Source organism: Neovison vison, chromosome 6 (genome assembly GCF_020171115.1).
Source record: "Neovison vison isolate M4711 chromosome 6, ASM_NN_V1, whole genome shotgun sequence".
Classification (NCBI taxonomy): domain Eukaryota; kingdom Metazoa; phylum Chordata; class Mammalia; order Carnivora; family Mustelidae; genus Neogale; species Neogale vison.
This window is the reverse complement of record NC_058096.1, coordinates 213,296,097-213,322,932: the sequence shown is the minus strand read 5'-3', so window position 1 is coordinate 213,322,932 and position 26,836 is coordinate 213,296,097. Positions and strand designations below refer to the sequence as shown.

At 50.7% G+C, this 26,836-nt stretch overlaps 2 protein-coding genes across 2 annotated transcripts; both read right to left on the bottom strand.

Annotated features, from left to right (window-relative positions):
* Nucleotides 1-8,831: 8,831 nt before the first annotated feature.
* On the bottom strand, nucleotides 8,832-14,216 carry TMEM221 (transmembrane protein 221). Its single transcript, XM_044255351.1, has 3 exons — nucleotides 13,897-14,216; nucleotides 11,687-11,772; nucleotides 8,832-9,301 (listed from the first exon to the last, which is right to left on the bottom strand). Exons 1-3 carry the CDS (start codon nucleotides 14,214-14,216, stop codon nucleotides 8,832-8,834), a joined length of 876 nt encoding a protein of 291 aa, XP_044111286.1.
* A 1,937-nt stretch (nucleotides 14,217-16,153) lies between these two features.
* NXNL1 (nucleoredoxin like 1) lies at nucleotides 16,154-19,616 on the bottom strand. Its single transcript, XM_044254893.1, has 2 exons — nucleotides 19,291-19,616; nucleotides 16,154-16,487 (listed from the first exon to the last, which is right to left on the bottom strand). Exons 1-2 carry the CDS (start codon nucleotides 19,614-19,616, stop codon nucleotides 16,154-16,156), a joined length of 660 nt encoding a protein of 219 aa, XP_044110828.1.
* Between the last annotated feature and the right edge of the window lie 7,220 nt (nucleotides 19,617-26,836).

The window sequence follows — 26,836 nt, the reverse complement described above, 5'->3', positions numbered from 1 at the left end:
CGTCTGGAGTCCCGATCCTGGCTGCCGGTCCTCTGTGGCTCACCGTCTTTGCCATGCGCACCCAGCACAAGACAGGGCAGGTGCCCACCCAGTAAGCAAAATCGAGGAGAGGCAGCAGCTCCACTGCCACAGCCAGAATATTCCGCAGGGGCAGGGAACAGGCTTAGCAAGCGACTGAGCGGGCCTGTAGATCAGAGAAGCCCCGGTCCGCCCCTCTGACACTGCGCGTAGCAGGAGTAACAGTTTCAAGTACGTTTGGATCATGGGGAGGGGATCAGATCCCCAACACCTGATGTGCAGTGTCTCATTTGGTATTCCCAGACCCCGATAGGAAGCCCTAGTTTTGACATCTTACAGACAGGGAAACTGAGGCCAGAGCAGCTGAAGTCACAGCTGAGATGTTCTTTTTTTTAAAAGATTTTATTCGAGGGGCGCCTGGGAGGCTCGGTTGGTTAAGTGGCTGCCTTCGGCTCTGGTCATGATCCCAGCGTCCTGGGATGGAGTCCCACATCGGGCTCCTTGCTCAGCAGGAAGGCAGAGGCTTAACCCACTGAGTCACCTAGGTGCCCCCGGAAACCTTTTTAAATAACAAAACTGCCATGCAAAAATGTGGAAAATGCCACTAGATGGACCGTAGAAAGGTCACTTGTGCACAGTCCAAGCTGATGTGAGATGGCGTCCCACTTCAACGGGGGCCGTGTTCCTCGGTGATTCACATTTCTGGAACCCTGCTCCGTGCGTGTCCCTGAGTGACCACGAAGGGCTACAAGCTTTGGTTTGAAGGTGGCAAATCAGTCTCGGCCAGCGGAGCTCCACAAACACCGGGATCTGCGCATAATGGGGTGGACCAATGCGTAAATGAATGATCCAGGGCTCACACCATTTTTCTCCCGCACCCCCGCATTTCTTCCTTTCCTGCTCTGTCCGCCCTGGGTCCCCGCAGCATCAGAGTGGCCCAGGTTCTGGTGATGTCAGGAACATGCCCGTATCTCTGTGGCTTAGAAAGGCTAAGGCTTCTTTCTCTTTTGTGCTGGGTGCCGATGGCGGTGCAGCATCTGACTGCTGGCCACAGGCTCTGAGACCCGCCCAAAGGGGCTGCCCCTTCTCAGCTGTGACAGCAGGGCAGACTCAGGAAGCTCTTGCCCTGTCAGTGAGATACCCTGGATTAGAAGTGCCTCGTCAGAGCTCTGGTCACAGATCACCGGCCAGAACTCACCCCACTTGGTCCCCCGCAGGGGTGTGCCACCCACTCAGTCACTTGTGTCCTGTCCTGGTCTGGAGTCAGAGGGAGGCAGAATGGTCCTGTCCTGGACGTCTGAGGGGAGAGACAGCAAGCTGTCCTGGACAGGGGGGCAAGGGGAAACCGAAAATATGCTCCCTCCCCCGTAGAGCTCAGCTGCCCCGGGAAAACTAGGCCTTCGGTGCTGCTGAGACATCTCCCCAGCTCTCCTCTCTCGGCGCCTGTTGGTCCCGCCCAGGCTGCTCTGGCGCCGGCTGCGGAATCTGATCTGGCCGAGAAGCAAAGGCTGTTTGTTCTCCCTGGTCACCCTCTTGGCGACCCTGAAACCAGCTCTGGATCACTTTCCGGGGCATCCGTGGGTGACCAGGGGCCCCCAGATGAGCCGTCCTGGCCCCGGATCTGACTGGCCTTGCTGGTATTGCTAGGCCGATGACCCAGCAAAATCCAACCCTCTGAGCCCCCTGGGGCCCGAGGACAGCATTGGGAAGTGCGTGAGGGTCACCTTGGAGCCTACTCATGCACCTCTGTCTTGGGCCACATCAACCCTGACTCCTGTGGCTGAGTTGACACCACCTGGGCTACAGAGGAGGGGGCCAAAGCTTTATCCCTCCTGCCTTCGGCTTGCTCCCACCTGAGACAGGTGACATAGGGCGAGATGAGGTACCACCTCCCCTGCTCACTTGCTGGTGATGCTGAGCTGTGGCTTAGCCTCTCCATACCTCAGTTTCTTCATCTTTATAATGGGAATCTCAATGGGCCTACCTCAGTGCAGCTCTGAGGGAGAATGCACTCGTCCCTCCACAGCTCTACTGACTTGCAGAAACACTTCCCGGCTCCAAAAGTTCTGCCCCGCTGAATGGTTTCTGGAGTGCAAAGTCCAAGCAGGTGCAGGAGGGATGCAACCCCAGCGGCCTCTGCTAGTGCAAAACCCATGCTTCCTGGATTCAAATGTTGCTGAGCCCAGCTGTGGCCCCTACTGCTCTCTCCACCCCATCAGAGCACCCTCCCGGGCCAGATTCAAACATCCCTTTGCCACCCGCCTTCAAGCCCCCTAAAGCTACAGGGTTCTACCTCATCAGTCATCCTACTGGCTCTTGAACTTGATAGAAGTGTAATGCTCGGGCGCCTGGGTGGCTCAGTGGGTTAAGCCACTGCCTTCGGCTCAGGTCATGATCTCAGGGTCCTGGGATCGAGGCCTGCATCGGGCTCTCTGCTCAGCAGGGAGCCTGCTTCCTCCTCTCTCTCTATGCCTGCCTCTCTGCCTGCTTGTGATCTCTCTCTGTCAAATAAATAAATAAAAATCTTAAAAAAAAAAAAAAAGAAGTGTAATGCTCTCCTGAGTTCTCTTCTGAGTCTGGCTAATTCTGTTCAATATTCCCTCTCTGACATTTATCTAGGGTGTCGCCTGTATGAATCATTCCTTTTTCTTCATTGCTGGGTCCATTGCATGGATGTACCAGTCTGTTCCCCTGCTCCCCTGCTGATAATCGCCTGGATTGTCTTCTGTCTGCGACCACTGAACAAAACCACCCTGGGAGGGTGCCTGGGTGGCTCAGTGGGTTAAAGCCTCTGCCTTCGGCTCAGGTCATGATCTCAGGGTCCTGGGATCGAGCCCCACATTGGGCTCTCTGCTCAGCGGGGAGCCTGCTTCTCTTCCTCTCTCTCTCTGCCTGCCTCCCTGCCTACTTGTGATCTCTGCCAAATAAATCTTACAAAAAACCACCCTGGATACTGTTGTACATGTCTTTTGAGGAACGCACACCCGCTCCTGTTGTGTAAATGCCCCGAGTGGCAATCGTGGGTGGTAGGCGAGGCCTGTGTTCAGCTCTCAGAGTTGTAGCCAAGCAGACTTCCAAGGCTGTTGTACGTTTACGCTCCCATCCCCAGTGAATGAGTTTCAGCGACTCTGTGTCTTCACCAACACTTGGCATCACAATTGCGTTAATTTTGGCCGTTGGTCTCGCCAGAGTTTGAGTTCCTTAGCTGTTCTGCAGTCTTGGTGGCTTAGAGATCCTAACTGAAAACAGCTGATTTGTGCTGTATGGAAAACACCCCTTTCTCATCTTGCTCAGACCCCTGCCCTTTTTAATTGTCTTCGGGCAGAGCCTGACGAGAATTTACGAGACATTAGGTAGTTTCTCAGATGGTCCCCAAAGACCATGGTGTCCCGGTGTTCAGATCCCTATAATCCCCTCCCTTGGGTATGGGCTGGACCTAGCAACTCACTTCTAACCAGCCCAACATAGCAAGGGGGCTGGGTGTCACTTCCATGATTAGGTTCTAAGCCAGTGGCTTCCGTCTGGTTGCAGACTCTCTTGCTGGTTTTGCTAAAGCAGATTGGCTTATAAAGATATAAAGATGTATGATGGGACTGAGGGCAGCCTCTTACCAACAGCCAGAAAGGAACCAAGGCCCTTAGTTCCGCAGCTTGTAGGGAATGGATGGACCCCTGCCAACAACCCCGAAGTGAGCTTGGAAGCAGATCCCACCCCTGTTGAACCCAGATTGCAGTCTGAAGGGGAGGTCTCAGTTGAGCCATGCCCAGATTCCTGATCTCCAGAAACTGTCAGATAATAAATGCGTGTCTTTCTTTTTTCCTTTTTTTTTTTTTTTAAGATTTTATTTATTCATTGGGCAGACAGAGATCACAAGTAGACAGAGAGAGAGGAGGAAGCAGGCTCCCCACTGAGCAGAGAGCCTGATGCGGGGCTCGATCCCAGGGCCCCAGGATCATGACCCGAGCCAAAGGCAGAGGCTTTAACTCACTGAGCCACCCAGGCGCCCCTAAATGTGTGTCCTTCTGAGCGGCTAACTTTGGAGGATGATTTGCAGCAAGAGCTAACAGATACAAACTCAAAGGATATTGAAGTCGGAAAGCAGGAGTGCTGGATTTTTAGACAGTATTTTTGTGATTGTTGCTCCATTTATCCCAATAAACTCAGTTTTGCATCTTGAGTGGTCTTCTGAGCCTTCTGAACCCTTCTGAGCTTGTGGTCCAATTTGCACTGTACTTAGAACAGTCCTGAAATGGAGGGTTCATGAGGTCTTTTCAAAACTCTTATTTCACCCAAAATATGTTTTAAAGTGTGTTCATAAAGTGTTCTCTGGGGAATGTGTGTGTGTGTGGGGAATATGCCCCTTGTCATGCAGAGCAATTTCCTTCAAGGTGGCTTTCCATTCTAAATATCACAAGCACAGAGGACCCCAGCTCTGTCCTGCCACTTTTCAGTAGATTGCATGTGCAGAACTAAAGAGAGACCAGTTGGATCAAGGGGACAACAACAGTGATGTTTGTGTGAATTACTCAGGGTATCCAAGCCATGGTGGGCAGCCAAAACTCAATAGTTCTTCTCAACCAGGAATAGTGTGGTTAAGTGTTTTCAGTATCCCCACTATGCCTGCTGTTGCAAAAATGCAACAAAGCTGGAACAGACACTCTCTGCTCCCAACTCCCCTTCACCCTCTTCATGTTTATCTCTTCCTGATGAATGTCATTCACAGAAAATACCTCCAACCCTTCCTGGGCCTTCCTTTGGCCACAAGAGTGTGTCCAGCTGGTGCACAGGGAAGACCAGAAGCGTGAGGGGTTAATCTCTCTAGAAGCAGCTCTCAGCCAATACCTGATGGGGTTCAGTGGATAAACACCCCAGGCCCAAGCCCCACTCTGCTTGTGTGCTCTATGCTGTTTCCCAGAGGTCCCCAACAGCATGGAGCCTCAGTTGCCCACAGTACTATCTGCTCACTGGCAGATAGTAGCCAGTAGCCCCCGAAGGGGCTCTGGGGGTTCCTGGGGTAATCTCCCATATAGACAAACTACATCCCTCAAATCCTCTCAAGGTCTAGTTTTGTTTTTTTTTTTTTTAAGATTTTATTTATTTATTTTTTTTTCTTTTTTTCTTTTTTTTTAAGATTTTATTTATTTATTAGTCAGAGAGAGAGAGAGCGAGCACAGGCAGAGAGGCAGGCAGAGGCAGAGGGTGAAGCAGGCTCCCTGCCGAGCAAGGAGCCTGATGTGGGACTCGATCCCAGGACCCTGGGATCAGGACCTGAGTTGAAGGCAGAGGCTTAACCCACTGAGCCACCCAGGCATCCCTCTTTGACAGAGAGAAAGATCACAAGAGGCAGACAGAGGGAAGGTGGGGGGGAAGCAGGTTCCCCGCCAACCAGAGAGCCAGAGGTGGGGCTTGATCCCAGGACCCTGAGATCATGACCCGAGCCAAAGCAGAGGCCCAACCCACTGAGCCACCCAGGCGCCCCTCAAGGTCTAGTTCTGATGATCCCAATTCAAGGCAACATTTTTGAGAGATGTTGTCCACTTTCTAATCACACCAGGATGCTGACAGCTGCTGGTTTTGCATGGCCCGTGGAATTAATGGAGACTTCGATATCCTTTCTGATTTGGTCCTCATAGCTGTGTTTGGTGGAGTGGAGGAGGTTACCTTATTTTGTAAAGCAAACTAAAGTGGCAGGTCGCATGACTGTTTCCGGAGCCAGGTCTGTCCTAGCTCCTGGAGGACACAGAGCGACCTGAGCCTTTGGCTCCAGCCCCAGAATCAGCCTCATCCCCTCTTACCTGATTCTGGCCGAGATATGAGGATGCTTGGAGTCCCTTCCAGGGAACAGCCGGCAAGGCGGGGCAGGTTTCAATTGGGCTATGGGCAGCACTCCCAGCCAGCCTTCCAAGCTGAAACCTTGCATAGTTTTCAGGGCTCCTGTCCTGGGTCCCATGAGGATGAGCAAGGGTCAGACCAGAGTGAGGCTAGTAACCTCAAGAGGTACAACATTTAAGGAGCTCATTCTAGTTCAGGACCCCATCTGTACCTGCAGGAGCCTGAGAACAAGTGCCTCCTTAAATTTGTCTTGATTTAGGTGAAATTCACATAACACAGGATTCACCACTTGAAAGTGCACAATTCTAGGGCTCTCTGCTCAGCAGGGAGCCTGCTTCCTCCTCTCTCTCTGCCTGCATCTCTGCCTACTTGCAATCTCTGTCTGTCAAATAAATAAATAAAATCTATAAAGTGCACAATTCAGTTAGCATTTAGTGCACTGACAATGTGGTGCAAACATTACTCCTGTCTAATTCCAGAACATTTCTATCACCCAGAAAGGAAAGCCTGTCCTCATGAGCAGTCACTCCCTATGCCCCCACCCCAACCCCCAACCCCTGGCAGCCACTGATCTGCCTCATCTCTATGGATCGACCTGTTCTGGATGTTTCATATATGTGGAATCACACACTATGTGGCCTTTTGTGTGTGACTTCTTTCACTTGGCACGATGTTTCCGAGCTTTATCCATATGTAGCATAGGTCAGTGCTTTGTCCCTTCTCATGGCTGAGTTAATATTCCCGTTGGATGGATTCATCACATTTTTTACCCGCTTACCTGTTGATGGCCATTTGGGCTGTTTCCACCTTTTGGCTGCTACGAATATGCTTGTAGAAGAATTTGTCTGAAGACCTGTTTTCAATTCTTCTAGGTCTCCAGTTTTGCACCTGCACCCTAGGCCTGGCCCTGGAGATGAGGCTGAGGGGTCCAGCTTCTGGTTCCCCTGCCCAGTCCAGGAGATGAGGTGCTGCTCGCTGGCAGACAGCCACGGTCCTCCCTCCTCGTTCTCTTCTCCCACACCCCAGAGTCCCAGGGGACTGCCCGATTCCAGGGGAGTCTCAGAAACGACAATTCCCAGTGTTTCTCAGGCACCTGCTGTGTCCTGGAACCATCTGTGATGGGGTAATGAGGTTCCAGCCATGGCCACCATGTGGCCTTATTTCCTGGGTCTCAGTTTCCCCATCTGTACGTGGGGCTGTCCCAAAGATAAACCGAGGCCAGGAAAGTGCCTGGCACGCGTCTGCAGAACCAGGCATGTTATAATGATGTAACACTTATTTACTTATTTATTTCTAAAAGTAAGTTCTACACCCAACATGGGGCTTGAACTCATGGCCCTGAGGTCAAGAGTCACACGCTCTACTGACTGAGCCAGCCAGGTCCCCTGACATTTATTCTTATTTGATCTTTTTCATTGATATTTATGGTGGTCCCCGAGAACCCATGCTTACTGGGTGCTCCCACGTGTCAGGCGCCATGTGGGACGTTCATGTGTGCTCTGTCCTCGCTCCATTCCACCAGCAAGGTCGTCTATGCATCTTACCAGCCGCTCTGGGAGGAGGCAGCTGGAGCTGGAGTTGGTGGGCCACTCAGGTCTGGGTGTATCAGATCAGCAGGATTCCTGCTAGGGTCAGGCTTGAGGGACCAGCTCCCCACCCCCGCCCCCGAGTGCTGTCACCTGTCTGTCTGTTGGAAAGGGTCCTAGGGGGGCTTGAAATCACTTTGTGGCTGAGCCGTCTCCTCTCTCCCTGGGACTCAGAGTGCCTGTGTGGCTCAGGAAGAGATGCAGTAGGAGAATTCTGGGGACATTTGTCCGTTTGGGGTGAGAGTGGAGGCCAGGCATCCCCACTCCCAGTGCAATTTATGTGCATGAAGATTTGTGGGACATGGCTCCCCAACTAGGGTCTACAATGAATAGACCCTTGCCCCCCCACTTCTGCCTCCCCACCCCACTCCTGTCATCCCACCCATTACCCCAGGCCTGGGCTTGACCGCACATGTTTGGATGTGACTCGAGTGACAAAGGAGATAGTGAGGGTCAGAGTTTATTTGAGGGCTGCATGAGATGGGAATGGGGCCAGGGCCTCTGGAGATCCCTGGGGCTCTGAGTCATCCACTCTAAGCCTTGGCAGTTTTGTGAGCCCCAGAAAGTGGCCATCAACCCACCTTCTCCTGCCACCAGGGCACCCGACTGACGACGACACAGGTTGACATGCACTGAGGATCTACTGTGCACAGGCACCTGGACTGGCTTACACCGAGTCTCACAGGAGCCCTAGGAGGGGGAACTGCTTCTGGCCACATTTTATAAACAAGGAAACTGAGACACAGAGCAGCGAAACCCACAGCCAGAAGGCTGGATCCAGCCGTCCATGTGCACCTGGGGCCCTAGGGTGCTCTGAGCTCAGCACACACAGATTTCAAATGCTCACAGCCTGGAAGAAGTCGCAGAGTCTGAGACTTGCACTCTCAGCAGCATGGGAGTTACAGAAACCCGGTTCGAATCCTGACTCTGATGCTCAGTACTGGCCATGGGACTCCTGGTGAGTCACTGCCCTTCTTTGGACCTCGGTTTCCTCATCTGTAAAATGGATGGAGACATTTAGAGAACCACTGTTTAAGCCCGACCCTCCCCTCCTGCATCTAACATCTGGAGAGCTACATTTTCCAGCTTCCTCTGCCCAGAGATGTGGCCATGTGACTCTGTTCTTGCCAGTGAGGTATAAGCAGGAGGGTCCCAAGGCTTCCCGGGAAGATTTCCAGGTGCTGAGTGCCCCCTGGTCTCTGCCTTTCCCTCTGAGAGAGGAGGTGAAGGCTGGAGCCCTGGCAGCCATTTTGTGACATGAAGCCACCTTGCAGACACAAGGCACGGATGCTGAGAAAATCAAGTCATACTGCTACTGTGGCTGAGCCTGGACCTATCTTTACAGAGTCCTCTTCCTGCTGCCTGACACCAGGTCTCTACCCCTGATCCCTGGGTTCACACCAGTGTAGAGTCCTTCCCTGAGCCCCGTGACCGGTGGCCCAGCATGCTACGCATCTCGTGGGTAACCCCTTCCCAGTGGCCCCTGCCAGCCGGTAGTGTCCGGTGCAAGCGGGATAAAGGCAGGCTGCTCTCCCGGCCTCCCCCCATGGCTGCAGGTGCTGTAGCAGTGACTGTGGGTCTGAGGGGGTCCCCAGGTTCTGGGCAGGATGAGTAGGGGGTTTGGTGGTGGGTACCCTGCTGGGGCTGAGCCCTGGGGCTGGCCTTGGAGACTTCAGCAGGGCGAACAGGGTCGTCTTCAAAGTGTGGTGGGGACAGTTCATGGAGGCCACGGCGGGTGGCCTGGGCAGCTCGGAGCAGAGTGTGGGTCAGCGCCGCCACCAGGACCAGAGCACCCACTCCAAGGATGGAGGCGGCTGCTGCACCTGTCTCGATCTCAAAGAGCAGCAGGGCGTAGATGGACAGTGCTGGGGAAAGAAATGACTCTCATTTACTTAGTCAACAAACATTTGATCCCCAAGCTCTGGGAGAGCTCCCTCAAACAGAGGGCAGTCACAGAAACTTGTACACGATGGGCACATAGCTTAACTACCTAATCCTTTTACACCATCATCACATGCATTTTACTGTAAAATGGTGAATTTTATGTTATATGTACTTGACCACAACTAAAACAACCCAGATCTCAGGCTTCCTGAATCCCGTGATTTAACTTTGAGTGAATCACAGCCCCTCTCTGGCCTGTTTACCGGTCTCAATGAGATGGTTGGTGACCTGACCTTGAGGACCAATCTGTGCTAGTTTGTTGACTTGTCCAGCACCCAGTTGGCACCATTCTTTTTGATGAGGACTGTCCTGTGGACTGTAGGATATTTAGCAGCTTCTACCCACTTGATGCAGTAGCATTCTCCGCCTTCCCTGTCATGACAACCAAAAATGTCTCCAGATATTGGCAAATGTCCCCTGGATCAGCAGAATCTGTTCCCATTGAAAACCACCAGCTCAGTCCCTTCCTTGATCCAGATCGTTAATGTAGGAGCACTGAGCCACCTCTCTGACATGTTGATGGGTATGGTGCTAGGCTAGGCCAATCAGAACTTTGCTACCCCTCATTGTACTGATTGGGTGCAGGTCTATCACATGACCCAAGCCCAGCCAATCAAAGCGAGCCCTGGGGCTTTTGACTGGGCTGTGGGTAGGGAGGAATTTTCTTACTGCAGCAGCGGGGAAATTGGTCCAGGAGAAGCCCAGAGTGGGCTGGAAGCCTTCTTGGCACTTTGCTGGCTGTCTTTATGCTTTCTCTGGCTCTGTACTGTTTGCTTTTTAGATGCCACACTGCATCAAGTTCAACAGATTAAAGTGAGGCCAAGGACTTCTTTTGCTCTAAACATTTTTGAAAAGGTTTTTTAGATTATTCTTTTGGCTCTGGCTAGCAACGAATGGATGATTGGGTGATTGGCTGGATGTGCTCGGGCATTCTTGCTGAGTGAGGTAATCTAACCTCAAAAGGAATCTAAATGGGAGCTCAACAAATTCTTAATTTAACACTTAATGAGGCTGACACAGTTACCTTTTTTCCCTCTTTGTGAGTTTTCTTGTGTTTTAGAATGAGGATATCTTATTCTCCAAGTCTCCAACAATTTTTTTTTTTTAAGCCAGCCTGGGAAAGGGCTCAAGGTTGTAGGCATTGTATTGAAAGCACTTATAGATACAGGCATCTTTTCCAGGGGATAGCAGGTGAAGAGGTGAAACAAGAGGCATTTCTGATTACCTTGTGGAGCACCTAGATCCAACTGCACCTGAGGCCAACCAGCCCCGATCTTTACAGATACATGCGTCACCCCCTCCACTCTTCTTTTTAAAAAAACTCACCGCTGGAGCATTTTATTAAGTCTAACAGCAAAAGCTATGCAGAGTTCCCTGCACTTTATATATCCATATATACCCTTATAGTCCCATAATGAACCCTAGGCTCACATCTTATAAATAATTTAAATATATCTCCTAAACTTCTATTTCTGTGTTGTGGAAATGAAAAAAACAAAACAAAACAGCAAACCCCTTGTTTTTCATTCAGCTGAATATTTTCTTCTTCTAGTAAAACAGGTTGTTTATAGGACTGCCAGTGGTCTGTGTATGTTTCAGCCCTGGGTCTGCAGCATCATCAATGCATTTTCCAAGATTAGAATGATATATAAGATGTTGGGATGCTTGACGCTTTGGTTACTTTACTGGCAAGTGTGGGTGACAGGATGTTGATCTAAGAAGTATCACGAGTCAGGGAAGGAAAGACAATGTGCTGTGTCCTTCTGGCACCCACACTTTTAGTTTTTGTTCTGTTTCATGTTATGGGATTTACAACTGCATTTCTGGTTTATAAAGCATTTTTTTTTAACCTAAGCCATTCTTGAGCTAGAGGTTCTGATTATTTGTAACCAACAGCTTTTTACTAAGACCAACCCATGGAACACTATCTCCAAAAAAACACCAAGGACATGAAAATTTTTTGTTCAAACCAAAGGTAGGAAACTGAAGAATCAAAAATGTTCTGAAGACCACTACGACTTACGGAACCCCTACTGGGGTCAGATGCCATTCACAGTCTTTCTCAGGGATGAACCCGAAATCCCCTTAGTAATTCTAGAAGGCAAGGAACTATGTATCCCCACTGTACTGATGAGGAAACCTGGACACAGAGGGAATCTGCCCAAGGTCCCAGAGCAAGAAAGTGTCAGAGCCGAGAGTTGAACACAGGCCGACAGGCACGGGAGCTGACTTCAGTTATGGGACCACGACCCTTGGCCACCCCAGCCCAGGGCTCTACACCCAACATTCTATCCCCCAGCACGCACCTGCTAAGTAGACAGAGACCCCACAGCAGAAAAGGCCAAGGGCCACGTGTCTGAGGAGACGGCAGTCATAGAGAAACCAGTCAGACCTGAGGGGGCAGCAGGAAGAGAATGGGCTCAGGTGGAGCTGGTGGGGGAAGGCCAGGGAGGCCCGAGATCTATGTAAGGACCCATCCATCCACCCATCCATCCATCCATCCATCCATCCATCCATCCATCTCTCTATCTCTCTACCCATTCATCCATCCATCCAGGTACCACTACCATCTACACATCCCCATCGATTATTCAACCGTACAGCCATCCATCCATTCAATCAGGCCCTATTAATCCATCCATCCAACCACTTACTGAAACAGCAACCATCTGTCCATCCATCCATTTGCCATTCACCACCCAACTACCCATCCGTCCTTCCATCCACCCTTTCATCCTTCACCCACCCATCCATCCACCATCCATCTCCCCCTCACTATCCATTGATCCAACCAACTATCCATCTGTCTATTCATCCATTCCTCATTCACCGCTCATCCATCCATCATCCTTTCCCCCTCTTCTATGGCCCATCCGTATACATCAGTCCATTCAAACATGCAACACTCATGAGGCAGCTATGATGCACAGACACTAGCTGTGCACCTGACTTCCATTATTTTACAGACCATAAGCTCATTTGGGAAGTAAAGAAACCAGGGCTAACTTGTTATCAGACATGGTAGAAACAGAGATTCCCAAGAGCTGAGACTGATGGAGGTCTTCGTTTTGAGCCTGGCACCATGCTAAGTGCTTCTGTTGTGTGTACTCTCCCTTCCTCCCTCCTGGAGGCTTAAGAAATAGAGGCTCTGAGAGCTTCCATTATCACTCATCTCCCAGTGGTACAGCAGAAGTGGCCTCCTCCCCAGTCTCTCCACCGCCTGACCTCATGCCCCCTTTTCCCACAGTGGCCGGAGGGGTTATTCCAAACTGAAGTCAGATATGCCCCTCCTTTCTCCCAACTCTCTCAGGCAGAGTAACCCTCAAAGTGTTCATCACAGCACAAGAAGAGCTACATGGTCCAGTTTCTGATTTCTCTGCCCTTATCTCCCTTATGTCTCCCTCTGGCCACATCAATCACCTTGATCTCCCTCTAACACCCCAAGCTCATTCCTGCCCCAGGTCCTTTGCACATGGTGTTCCTCCTGCCTGGATCACAGTCCTCTAGATCTTCTGCTTCCTTCCCTTCTTCAAGTCTCTGCTCAAGCCTCCGCTGATGGTCCCATTTCAACCCCCATTCTGCCCTCTTTCTTGGCATCACCCCATTTTCCTCCTTTCCCAGCATTCATCCTAACAATGTTATTTGTCTTGTCTCTATTGTCTACCCTATGAAGACAGGTCTGGGTCCACCTGGTTCCTGCTGTGTCCTCTACTCCTGGTGCTGGGCTCAGCCCCCTGAAGACACCCATGATTGGGTGTTTGTTGACTGACACATGAGTTCACTCCCCCTTGAGATATGGAATGAATAGCGCACACTTTAGGTGAGATCTACCCCAGTGGTGAAAGTTCCCATCCATTCAAATCCATGGAATAGGGGACCCTGATTCTGGCTCCCCTCCCCCAGCATCCTGGAGGGGAATACTGGGAAGGTTCTTTGTTATACTCCCTGTCCCCTGACACCTGCCTCCCCCAGTGCCCATGTTCCTGAGCTCAGCTGCCTGAGGAAGGATACCCACCCAGGACCAGAGCACAGGCTCTGGCTCTACCAGAAAGAAGTTCAAATCTCCTCCACCCTCTTCCAAACCGGGAAGCCTAAAGAGATCAGCTTCCCCTGTGTAAGAGAGGCAGGAACACCAGCCTCGCAGGGGGTCACGGGCCTTCACTTGGCTAGTCCACAGAGTGCGAAAAGCACATAGAGCTTAGGGTTCCCTCAATGATAAGCTGTCAACACCGGGGCCACCCGGCCCTGGGTCCCCAATGACCGCAGCTTCCACCTCTGTAAAGTGGTGGGGGGAGTGCAGCAGTCGATGGACTCCCGATGGAGGGAGGGATGGAGGGAGGGAGAGATGATAGAGGGAGTGGGGGATGGAGAGAGAGGAAGAAGAGAGGACGGGGTGGAAGCAAGGAACAGGGGAGAGGGGACGCTCTCCCCCAACCTGAGGTCCCGATAGGGGCAGCGGCTCGCCTGGGCTTGCCCAGCCCCCAACCGGGCCTCGGGGCGGAGGGGCCTGTCCTACCTGCCGGGGCCGGGCCCCCGCGCCAGCTCGGCGCCCAGGTGGCCGCAGAGCGCCGCTAGCAGAAGGCAAGTCAGGCCCAACACCAGGGCGAGCGCGGCAAGCGCGGCGGCCAGCGGCAGCAGCGCCCCGGCCGCGTCCTCGGGCAGCCCGGGGCCGGCGCCCAGCTCCGGGCCGAGCCCGTCGACGCGCAGTCCCCGAAGCTCGGCGCGGCCCGCCTGCAGCTGGAACAGCAGCTGCGCTCCCAGTGCCGCCAGCACGGCCGCGGGGATGCCCAGCAAGGTCATCGCGGCCAGCACCCGGCCACCGTACGACCGGGCCATGACTGGGGGTCTGTGAGCCGGGGTGGGGGTGGGAGGAGGTCGAGGAATAAAAGAGATTTTAGCGGGGCAGGGGAGTTGGGCGGGCGTCCAAAGGTCCCCAGGAGTTCCGAAGGGGGCGGGACCGCAAGGGGTATCTGAAAATTGAGGGGCCGAAGAGGGATTGGTGTGCAGATCGCCGTGGGGATGAGGAAGCTCTGCGAAAACTTGGGTCAAAGTCTTTCTCCTCCCTCCAGGGACCCTGCGGGCGCCCTCTCCCGGTCTCCAGGTCCTGGCCGGGCGGGGCCGGCGCGGGGCGGGGCGAAGAAGGGACAGAGGCGGCCCCAAGATAGGAATGGGCTCGGTGGCTGGATCCCCGGAGCCCTACAAGCCCCTAAACTCATTAAAGGGACCGCCACACCAACCACTGCCCGAAGTACCTGTTTCATTGCTTAAAAAGAAAAAAAAAAAAAGAAAGAAAGAAACTTGAACGAATTTTTAAATAATTTACTTTGATACTCGGTCTCTTTACCTGCGGCGCTTGCAGTTGGCTGCGATTTCCCCTCCGTTCGACCTTCTTTTAAGGCTTTGCCGAAACGTCGCCTCCTGGGCGAGGCCCTTTGGCGGCCGCGGCTTGAGCAGGCACCCCTGTCTTTTGCTGTTCGACTTTGTTCTTCCCAAGGCCCGTATTTTTGGTTATTATCTATTTATTTTTAAGTTTCAACACTGAGGTGAGATTTAAATGACATAAAAGAAACCATTCCGAAGTGAACAGTCCAGTGGTATTTAGTACATACACAGTGTTGTGCAAACAGCATCTTCGTCTGGTTCTCGAACATTTTCATCATCCTCAAAGGAGACCCCATCCCCTTCCCCTAAGCCCTGGCAACCGCTGATCTGCTTTCTGTCTCTGGATTTGCCTGTTCTGGACATTTTATATAAATGGAGGCAGAGCCTATATGACTTCCGGTGTCCTGTTTCTTTCACTGACGTTCATCTACATTGTACCGTGTATTAGTTCTCTGTTCCTTTTAGGGGCTGAAGAGTATCTCACTGATGGATGGACCACATTGGGTTTATGCATTTGTCTGTTGAGGGGCATTTGGGTTTTTTCCCACCTTTTAGCTGTTGTGAATAGTGTTGCTGTGAACACGCACACGGTTATTTGTTTGAGTCCCTATTTCTTTTGGGTTTATACCTGGAGTGGAATTGCTGGCAATTACGGTCATTCTGTATTTATCTTATGGAGGAACCTCAGACCGTTTTCCACAGCAACCTGCACCCTTTTACCTTCCCACCAGCAATGCCCGAGGGCTCCACTCTCTTCATTTCCCTGCTAACATTCATTACGCCCTGGGTTTTGATTATAGCCATCCCACTGGGTGTGAAGTGGGATCTCACCGTGCCTTTTTTTTTTTTTCCTTAAGATTTTATTTATTTATTTGACAGACAGAGATCACAGGTAAGCAGAGAGGCAGGCGGTGGGTGTTGGGGGGGGCGGGAAGCAGGCTCCCTACTGAGCAGAGCCCCATGGGGGACCGTGGGATCATGCCCTGAGTCGAAGTCAGAGGCTTAATCCACTGTGCCACCCAGGAGCCCCTCACCTTGCTTTTGATTTGCATTTCCCTAAGGGCTAAGGAGGCTGGGCATCTTTTCGTGGGTTTGTTGGTCGTTTGTGCATCTTCTTTGGAGAAATGCCTCTTCAGGTCCTTTGCTTAGTTTTGAATGGGTTGCTTGTCTTCTTGCCACGCCCCCCCCCAGCCTCCCACCCTGCGGCACTTTACATCTCTCGAGGCTCCGCAGGTGAGTCCGAGGGCCCCCTGCTGGGGGGGGTTGGCGCTGCTCCCGGACGCCGCGACGTCTGCCTCGATTGTCCCCTTCTGTGACCCCTTAGAGTCTGGGGCGGTAACTCCTCTGGAGGTCGCAGCCCCGAATCCCCACTCGCGAGCTCCCCGCTGGGGTCAGAAGAGCTCCCCGGCGCCGCCGCCCTCCGCCCCGCCCTTCGGCTCCGGCGGGCTCCCGCTCCCGGGGCCGCGGTTGCCCCGGGCGGTCTGGTCTACGCGGTACTTGCAGCGGCGCAGCGGCTCGGTGAGGCTCCGCGGCGCGGGGTCGTCCAGGTCTTCCGGCTGCAGGAAGCTGCGGTCCAGCAGCTCCGCCGCCTCCTGCCAGTTGGCGAAGCAGGCGGGGCCCAGGCGCCGGATCTCGTCGGTGGCATCGTGGGTGAGGACGTCCCCGCTGGGCTTGAGCACCACGACAGCCGGCAGGCGCTCCACGGAGAAGCGGCGCCCGAGGTCCCTGTGGGGCGGGCGCGTCAGTCGGGTCGGAAGCCGGTCCCTGATCCCGAGCTGGGGAGCCACCCCCACCCCCAGGACTCACGGAGCGCCTTCCGTGTGCACGGTGTGCGCTGGGGGCGCCCGGGGACCTGGCCAGGCCTCAGTGGCCTCTGCACTGTGTCTCCAATACCTCAGACAAGCTACCACTTCATATATTTCATGTCATGTCATGTCATGTCATATTATAATTATATATGTTATAACACATCACAACATGCACTATGCGGGACATACTTATGCTAAAAACGTATACTGGGGGGCGCCTGGGTGGCTCAGTGGGTTAAGCCGCTGCCTTCGGCTCAGGTCATGATCTCAGGGTCCTGGGATCGAGTTCCGCGTCGGGCTCTCTGCTCAGCAGGGAGCCTGCTTCCTCCTCTCTCTCTGCCTGCCTCTCTGCCTACTTGTGATGTCTCTGTCAAATAAATAAATAAAATCTTAAAAAAAAAAAAAAAGTATACTGGGGCTCCTGGGTTGTTCAGTTGGTTAAGCATCTGCTTTGTGCTCAGGTCATGATCCCATGGTCCTGGGATCCAGCCCAGCGCCCAGCGTTGGGCTCCCTGCTCAATGATGCCTGCTTCTCCCTCTCCCACTCCTCCTGCTTGTGTTCCCTCTCTCTGTCAAATAAATAAATAAAATCTTTAAAAAAGATAAAAAGTAAAAAATACACTAAAAAATGACTCATTGTTGATGCGAAATTTGTTTTTGTATTTTTTTATTTTATTATTTTTTTAAGATTTTATTTATTTATTTGACAGAGATCACAAGTAGACAGAGAGGCAGGCAGAGAGAAAGGAAGGGAAGCAGGCTCCCTGCTGAGCAGAGAGCCCCATGTGATGCGGGACTGAGCAGAGACAGCAAGATGCGGGACTCAATCCCAGGACCCTGAGATCATGACCTGAGCTGAAGGCAGCAGCTTAACCCACTGAGCCACCCAGGCGCCCTTGTTTTTGTATTTTATCTGGGAACTCTGTGTGTGTGTGTGTGTGTGTGTGTGTGTGTGTTCCTGTGTGTATAGGGTGGCGAGAAGGGGGTAGGGAATCGCTCACTCTCTGTCCAGACACCTAAGCCACCCTGAGTAGGCTTTGTCCAGAAGACCCTGTGTCACACGAGGTCAGCAGGTCCGAGTTTGGCTCTGACACCCTCACAGCTGACATTTCTGCCCTGGGAAGGAAAATGTTGCCACTTTGCAGGAAAGATCCCCCTCAGCGGCAGAAAGGGCAGAAGGAGGAAGCAAATGTCCTAACTCTGATAATGTTGGGTGGAGAATGAAGGTCTCTAGAAACTTCCAACTTGGGGAGCAAAATTAATGAAGTCAGTCAAGTGTCAGAGCCTGTGATTCACTTTCAGATGGTTCCTTGCAAACTTCCCGTGTGTGTAGATAAAGCAGATATGGCCACGTGCCAACAAGTGCTGTGGATTTCACTGCATGCTTCTTCCAACTTGAGAGATCTTGGAAATTTTTCATCATGAAAAGTTGAAGTTTAAAAGAAGGAAAGCCAGGGTGCCTGGCTGGCTCAGTCAAAGGAGAGTGTGACTCTTGATTTTGGGGTTGTGAGTTCGAGCCCCATGCTGCGTGTAGAGATTACTTAAAAATAAAATGTTAAAAAAATTTTTTTAACTAAAAAAAAAAAAGGAATGCCTTCCTGCAGAAAAGGGGAGGGTCCTAAGACAGCCATGAGTTGGAGCATGGTTCATTGGGCAACTGGATACATCACCTCTCTCTCAGTTCCGATGCCCTCCTGCCTGGCTCCCAGCTACTCTGAGGATCATATCCAATCCCGTTAAGATGGAGACCATGGTGCTGCCCCGCATGGTGCTTGCAGACCTCTCCCATCGCTTACTTTTTTTTTTTTTTTTTAAGATTTTATTTATTTATTTGTCAGAGAGAGAGAGAGAGCGAGCACAAGCAGGGAGAGCGAGAAGCAGACTCCTGGCTGAGCTCGGAGCCCAACGTGGGACTTGATCCTAGGACCCTGGCATCGTGACCCCAGCCAAAGGCAGACATTTAACCTGCTGAGCCACGCAGGCATCTCTCCCATCTGTGATTGCTTACCGTTCCCTGAACTGCTGCTCTTTCTCTGATGGCCTCCCAGCCTTTATCTGTGCTGTGCCCTCTGCCTGGGAACCCGTCCCTCTCCTCACTCTTTCTTATCCTCCCTGGCCTTGGGGGTCTCTCTCTCTCTTTTTTTTTTTTTTTTTTAAGATTTTATTTATTTATTTGACAGACAGAGATCATAAGTAGGCAGAGAGGCAAGCAGAGAGAGAGTGAGAGAGGGAAGCAGGCTCCCTGCTGAGCAGAGAGCCTGATGTGGGACTCGATCCCAGGACCCTGAGATCATGACCTGAGCCGAAGGCAGTGGCTTAACCCACTGAGCCACCCAGGCGCCCCGGGGGTCTCTCTTCAAAAACACTTCTTCAGGGAACCATTCCCTGACCCCAAACCTCAGCAACATCTCCCTATTATATTTCCACATGGCATCCTTTGTCCTCTGGACCATTACTGCAGTTTCTTATTATATATGTATTTGAGTCTTTGTGTCACATCTGTCTCCCCAACTAGGTTGTAAGCTCCTTGAGAGCTAGGTAGAAATGGGCATACGTAGCCCCTTAGGTGGTCCCCTCCACACCCCATCTGGGGATAGACTGGCACACAGGACATGCTCATTAATTCCAGCTGGAAGAGAGGGAACAATAAATAAAAACTTCACTTTCAGCAGAAATATCTCCTCCTCCAGGAAGCCCTCCCTGATCTTCTCCCACCTCACCTCCTCAGGTCATCCTCGAAGGGCAGGAAGAGCCACTTCTTTGGCATGTCCCTGAGGAACAGATCCTGCTGCTCCTCTGTGGGATCCTGGGACACGTACACCAGAGCCAGCTGGGCTGCCCGCAGCACGTAGAACTCATCTGTGAGCTTTACGAAGAAGTCCCTGAGGATAGGTGCGAAGGCTTGACACTGTGGGCAGGACCCGGAGCCGAAGAAGAGAAGCACCAGCCGGTTCTCCAGCCTGCGACTGAGCTCAGCCTCTGTGTCCAGCTCGTCCTGGTCACTGTTGTTGCGAATCAGGACACGGCCGGAGAACAGGGAGGCCATGGCAGCCTTGGCTGGGAGCTGGGGACACAGTGGAGGGACTTTGTGTGGCCCTGGGTCTGCTGGCTGGCGGCTGGCCCAGGATTAGGTATCTTTAGGAGGCCAGTTTAGGACCTCACTAATCTGCTTAAACCACGACCTGATTCTGTGCTGCCTTTGAGGGTAGGGGCAGGCTGCCCAGGGGCTCCTTCCCGGAAGACAGCTAGAAATCCATTAAGAAAAAAGTACAGGATTGCAAAGGAAAACAGTAATCCTGACATATGGGTGTGAAAATATCTTATTAAGTTGTGATGTAAAATATACGAGATTCTTCATGAATTCAATGTGTTAAGTAATTGTGGGTCACCCTGGCTCTACAAATGATTGTGATTTCTACTGTGATAAATGGTATTTTGAAGTGTCTGCCTGCAATGGCCAGGATGTGATGTGAAATTATCTTTGATTTCCACGGGAGTCAAAGTCACAGGGCTGGCTGATACCTGCTTTGACAGGACATGAAAAATATCCCACCTTCCAGTTAAGTGTAAAATTTAATGGGAAACTTGTTAAAATGGACGCGGGAGGCCAGGAGGGGGCGCTCTCACCATACCAGCTGTCAGTTACCGGAAGACGGGTCAGTTTCAGAACTTCAGTAGAAGAATCCAGGGGAAAGAATGATCAATTGTAGCTCCCAACAGGAAAAGAGGGACATTGCAACCACCCCTGCAACTCAGCCAATTAGCCATCATCACCCTGAACTGCTTTTCTCCATTGGACTTTCCTTCAAAACAACCCCTCCCAACTTCCTCCCTTCTTCTCCATAAAATAACCTTCATCTTCTTTATTGAAAGAGGCTTCGGTTTTTGTTGTAGTTTGCTTTTCCTGAATCACAATTCTCTACTATTTCCAAATAAACCTATTTTTGCTAGCTGACTTTATTTTTAAGGTCAATAGAAGTTAGTGAAAATAAATGTGGGTTTTTCCCCCTATACCCTCCTGAATTCAGTGGGGACAGCCCACCTTAAGATCCCTTGGTGTGTAAGGTTGAAAATCATGGCCACAAGCATTTGCAGTCCCCTCTCATCAAGAATTTGAAACTAGTTCCCCTTTCCTTGAATCTGGGCCAGCTTCATGACTTGCTTTGACCAAGAGAATGTGGTGCGAGGTCTGAGTTTGGAGGATGAGTCTTATCCTCGCTTGTCATTTTCATTCTCTTAGAAGGCTGCCTCCAAAACCCCTGTGTGAGGAAGCTGACCTCACCCAGGGGTTGACAAAGCTTTTCTATAAAGGGTCAGATAGTAAATACTTTTGGATTTGTGGGCCATAGGGTCTCTCTCTCTCTCTTTTTTTTTTTTTTAAGATTTTATTTATTTATTTGACAGACAGAGATCACAAGCAGGCAGAGAGAGAGAAGGAAGCAGGCTCCCCGTTGAGCAGAGAGCCTGATGCGGGGCTCGATCCCAGGACCCTGGGATCATGACCTGAGCAGAAGGCAGAGGCTTTAACCCACTGAGCCACCCAGGCGACCCGGGCCATAGGGTCTCTTGCAATTTCGAATTCTACCAATGTCTTGCAAAAGTAGCTCTGGACGATATGTATATGAATTTATGTGTCTGGGTTCCAATAAGACTCTATTTACAGACACTCAAGTTTGAATTTCATAAAATTTTCGCATGTCATGAAATATTACTCTTGATTTCTGATGAAGTTCTAGAACCTAGGTGAGTTTCGGTGGGGTGAGGTTCGGAGCCGACGGCTAAAGAAAGAATTCTTAAGACGTCTCTGGTGCAAAAAGGTGGTTTATTAGAGCACGGGGACAGGACCCGTGGGCAGGCAGAGATGCGGCTGCCCCGAGCCTGTGAATAGTGTCTGGTTATATACACAGGAGTTGGTAGGTGAGGACAAAGGGGTGTTCAGAAAAGCTATTGGGGCAAAGAAAACTATCAGGATATTGAAGGCCTGGTTACTATCAAGTCAAGGCATTTCCCCTCTAATGAGGCATTAACATAAAGACAATTGGGAGTTTCCTGGTGGAATGTGACATTCCTGCTATCAAGCGTCCTTGCGAGTGAGATTTAGGTTTAGAAGAAATTTAACTTTATTTACTTTTCTTTTTACCTCCGCCTCCTTTGGTTTCTTATGGAGGGGAGGGTGGCATTAGGGCTTGAGGAACTGAGTTATGTGTCCTTGGAAATTGGGCTATTGATAAGGTAACTTCTTTGTAAATCTCAAGGACATTTGCAAACCAAGGGAGACTCCTGCCTTACAGGACTGTGATCTCTGCAATATAACCATTTGTTCTTCTTTTAGGGCAGTCAGGGGTGCCTGAGGAATGTCATACATATTACTAAGGGGAGTGGGTAGAGAGGGGGTGCAAGGCGCCAGCCCCTGCTCCCTCCTCAGCCAGCCTCCTGCTCCCTCATCAATTTCCTTCAACCATTCCTCAATGTAAAAACGATTCTCAGCTTCTGGCAAGCCAGATCTGGCCAGTGAGTTGTATTTGCAGACCTCTGTTCTAGCCTATTGGATAAGGGGCCACACGGAGGTGTTGACCTTAAAATTAGAAGAGTCAATTATTTTACCAACAAAAATGGGCTTGTTCAGGAATAGCAGAGAATTGCAATTCAGGGGAAGCAAACTATGGTAAAAACCACAGGCTTGTCCAACAAACAAGAGAGGATTTTATGGAGAAAGAGGAAGTTGGGAAGGGTTGTTTTGAAGGGAAGTTCGCCGGGGGGAACCAGGAGTTTGGGCTGATGATGGTTTCTCATTGGCTGATGCTTGGATAGTCAACTGGATAGTCCTTATAGGAGGTGCAATGTCCACCTTTTCCTGTTGGGTCCATTAAATGATAATTCCTTCCTGTTGATATTTCTGTTTAGGGTCTGTAATTGACATTTCTTCCTGTAATTGAAATGCGGTGGTACCGGCAGGAGACCTCCCCCTTCTGGCCTTCAACTGCATTTCAGGAATGTTTCCCTTTATTAATTTTCACCAAGGCGAGCTAGATGCTCACCGATTGCTACACACCTGATCTTCCAGTCCAGCCACTGGCAGATTGTAGCAGATTGCCTGAGCCAGCCACGTCCAGCAGAGGGACTGCCCAGGCAACCTATGGGGTCCCCAAAACAGTTGGTCCCTGTCGTATACCCACTCCAGTTTGGGGTGATTTGTTATGATTTGTTACACATCAATAGCTAACTAGTACACCAGGTCTAGAGGATTTTTTCCAGGCCTAGGAAAACATGAGAGACTCTGAAAGACACTTCACATTGGCTTTAAACAATAAGAAAGAATGGGGCTCGCGGATGGCTCAGTAGGTTAGGCATCTGACTCGATTTCAATTCAGGTTTTGATCTCAGGGTGGTGAGACTGAGTCTCTCTCTTTTTCTCTTCCTCTGCCTCTCCTGCTCATGCATGCATGCATGCTCTCTCTCTCTCTCCAAAATATAAGTAAAAAATAAAAATAAATAAAATAAAAAGGAAATCACAAAGTCCACATTCTCCAGATTTAATTCATGTTGTCAAGTTTTTGTGAACGGGCTCATTCCTAATGTGTCCTTGTTACATTCTGCTTAGAAATGATTTTCGGGTCAGATTTTCCTCAGCCTACCAGAACCCCAGGAAGTCCTGCTGTGTTGTGAATGCAAGATGCACTGGGAGCATAGTGATCTCAGTAATGGGGGACTCTCCTCTAATCTCCATAGGGTGCCAGGCTCCTGTTCTCCGAACAGCCCTACCAGGTTTGTGCGATTTGATTCCATCGTACAGGTGCAGCATAGAGCCTCAGAGAAACGGATTCTCAAAGCCAAGTCACCCAGTGAATGATGTGTGGTGGGGGCGGGGCAGGGGGAAGTCACCCAATGAGTGGTGTGTGTGTGTGTGTGTGTGTGTGTGTGTGTGTGTGGTGTGCTGCGCTGCGGAGCCAAGTCCAACTTGATTGGGGCCTTTGTTTCTCCAAGCATTTCCAAACTGCCGCATCCTTGGCATTTGGGGCTAGATCATTGTTTGTGGTGCAGGCTGTCCTGTGTATTGTAGGATGCTTAGCAACACCCCAGCCTTGATCCGCAAGATGCCAGCAGCAACCCTTCCCCTTGTGATGATTAAATATGACTCCAGACATGGCCCGGTGCCCCCAGGGGGCAGTTGAGAGCTACTACTCTAATCTTTTGTTCTGTTGTAGTGGGTTGAGTGGTGGCCCCCAAAGAGATATGTCCAAATCCTAAACCCAGAATCTGTGACTGTTGCCTTATTTGGAAACAGGGTCTTTGCGGATGTAATTAAGAATCTCAAGACGATGGGGCACCTGGGTGGCTCAGTGGGTTAAGCCGCTGCCTTCGGCTCAGGTCATGATCTCGGGGTCCTGTGATCGAGTCCCGCATCGGGCTCTCTGCTCAGCAGGAAGCCTGCTTCCCTCTCTCTCTCTCTGCCTGCCTCTCCATCTACTTGTGATTTCTCTCTGTCAAATAAATAAATAAAATCTTTAAAAAAAAAAAAAAGAATCTCAAGACGAGATCATTCTGGATTATCTAGGTAGGTTTTCAATCCAATGACAAGTGTCCTTATAAGAGACGAAAGACGGGGCATCTGAGTAGTTCAGTCATTAAGCATCTGCCTTTGGCTCAGGTCATGATCCCAGGGTCCTGGGATCGAGCCCCACATCGGGGCTCGGTGAGGAGCCTGCTTCTCCCTCTCCCTCTCCCACTTCTTGTGTTCCTCTCTTGCTGTGTCTGTCTCTGTCAAATAAGTAAAATCTCAACAAAAAAAAAAAAAAAAAGAGAGAGCGAGAGAGAGAGACCGAAGAGGAGACACACAGAGGCAGAAGGCCATGTGGACATGAAGCAGAGACCGGAGTAATGTGGCCATAGCCAAGGAACGCGTGGATCCTCCCCTAGAATTACAGAGGGACTATGGCTGTTCACACTTGAATTTCAGACTTCTGGCCTCCAGAATTGTGAGAGAATAAATTTCTGTTGTTTTAAGCCAGCTGGTTTGTGGTACTTCCTTAGGGCAGCAGAGGAAATTCACCACTGCTTGTGGCCGGCACATGACTTGAGCAGAGAGACACTGTTCACTCCCACAGGGCTCATGCTCTCTTTACAGTGAAACCCCCAAGCTATGATCATCCTCTATTTTACTTTTAATGTATGCTTCATTTTTCTTCTTCCGGAAAGTCCTAAGAACTCCCTTTGCTGTGGCCTGCAGCCCCTTGTGTTTGCTGAGGAAGGAGATGCATGACTGCCTGTGCCCCTATACCTATCATGTGCCTGGCCCATTCAGTCTGCAGATGCGAAGTCACTTGTCAACCGTGGCGCAGTGGTGATCAAGAAATATTTGTTGCACAGTGCTCTAGGAGATGAGCAGGACCGCCCAGAAGGCAACAAAAGTACAGAGGGGAGAGGGGACCTGCCCAAGGCCACCACCTGGAGGGTAGAACTCGAATTTACCCCCCACCAGGTGTTCAGGCCTCAGTTTTCACGTCTGTGAAATGGGGATAAGACAGTGCTTCATCCAGAAAACCGGGGGAGAGTTGCACTTCAGAATTGGGAAGTTTTTTTGGTGTCTTATGAAAGTAATCGAGTGTAAAAGTTGCTGTATATTGTGTGATGCCCCTGGGGATCTAGGAACAGCCTTTAAGCAAAGGCATAAATAATGGATAAACAGGGATACAAAGGGGTAATTGACCATTGAAATGGATTCGGTCAGCTCAGTGGGAGGTGGTTCTTCTGCACAGGAAATTGGGTTCTCCTCCTAGTGTGAGTCTGGCTAGAAGACAACCAAGCCAAAGAGTGGGAAAAGGAAGGGTTTTATTCGCAACAAGTAGGGAGACCACGGAGGATATTTCCCAAAGTAGTGTTCTCTCCCTCCTCCCTACAACAAAATTGGGGAAATTTTAAGCTAAGGATTCATGCATATTTATGAAGGGGCTTGGCAAAGGAAAGATCTGTAGAGAACTGGGGCAAAAGTCATCAGTGTTTGAGAGCTCAAAGGGGTTTAAATTCTGCAATGACTCAAGACTGTGTTTTGGGTCATCCTTTACTTCTACAACAGCGCTGGGAGTTTGACCCCTGATTTATTGTCTGAAATGGTACGGCTCGCCCCTGGCCTGGTAGTGGATGCTAGTTTTCAAGTTCTTTTGTTTCTTTTTCTTCTTCTTCTTCATCTTCTTTTTTTTTTTTTTTTTTTTTTAAGGTTTTATTTATTTATTTGGCAATGAGAGAGAGAGAGGAGAGAGGGAACACAAGCAGGGGGAGTGGGAGAGGGAGAAGCAGGTTTCCCGACAAACTGGGAACCCAATTAGGGGCTTGATTCCAGGACCCTGGGATCATGAACCTGAGCCGAAGGCAGATGCTTAGTGACTGAGCCACCCAGGCACCCACATTCTTTCGTTTCCTTAAAATCATTAACTATTAAGGTCTATTTTTCTGCAATTTGAACATATCCCAGGAAGTTCTGCAATTGGACTTGACAATGTGCTTGGGCAATGAGGGCCTTTCAGGTGTAGATCAAAGTGGCTGGGAACCTAAAATGACTTCTCTTATGTTAAGAAAGCTGTGGTTCATCTTTCTATTTTGGGGAACCCTTCACCCTACCTGCCTACACCTACATCTGGAGTTCTGGTCCCACCTGAAGGAAAAGTTGGGTTTCCAGAGCCTTTTGGAATTGGGGATTTCAGACTGAGGACCCATAACAGTATCTTGAAGAGCTGTGGGCAGAATTGGAGAGTGATGGTCATGGACACTATTTATTTATTTATTTTATATTTTTAAAACATTTCTTTTCAGTGTTCCAAAATTCATTGTTTATGCACCACACCCAGTGCTCCATGCAATACTGCCCTCTCTAATACCCACCACCAGGCTCACCCAACCTCCCAACCCCTTCCCCTCCAAAACCTTCAGTTTGTTTCTCAGAGTTCATGGGCACTATTTACTGAGGTCTCAATGAACTTGGTAGGATGGAGAAGGAGGGAGGGAAGAAAGGGGGGAGGGGGGAGGAGGAAGGGAGAAAAGGAAGAAACTGCTGGAGAGGAGGAGGGAAGTCAGGAGGGCAGGGGTGGGGGTAAGAGGAGGGGTGCAGAGGAGGAGGGATGAAGCAGAAGAGAAGGGGAAGGAAGTAGGTGGGGGAGGAGCAAAGAAAAGGGAAAGTGGGGGAAAGGGGGAGGGGAGGAAGAAAGCTGAAGGCGGGGAGGAGAAGAGAAGGAGGGGGAGGAAGTGGGGAAGAATGGAGGAATCGGGGTCAGA

What these genes read in the sequence shown, in the direction of transcription:
- TMEM221 (XM_044255351.1), bottom strand. Translation starts at nt 14,216, where the DNA reads ATGGCCCGGTCGTACGGTGGCCGGGTGCTGGCCGCGATGACCTTGCTG. An exon ending in CGGGGGCCCGGCCCCGGCAG is followed by an intron (nt 11,773 to 13,896) that starts GTAGGACAGGCC and finishes CTGCCCCCTCAG; the next exon opens with GTCTGACTGGTTTCTCTATG. An exon ending in GGTCTCTGTCTACTTAGCAG is followed by an intron (nt 9,302 to 11,686) that starts GTGCGTGCTGGG and finishes TTCTTTCCCCAG; the next exon opens with CACTGTCCATCTACGCCCTG.
- NXNL1 (XM_044254893.1), bottom strand. Translation starts at nt 19,616, where the DNA reads ATGGCCTCCCTGTTCTCCGGCCGTGTCCTGATTCGCAACAACAGTGAC. An exon ending in TTCGAGGATGACCTGAGGAG is followed by an intron (nt 16,488 to 19,290) that starts GTGAGGTGGGAG and finishes CCCGCCCCACAG; the next exon opens with GGACCTCGGGCGCCGCTTCT.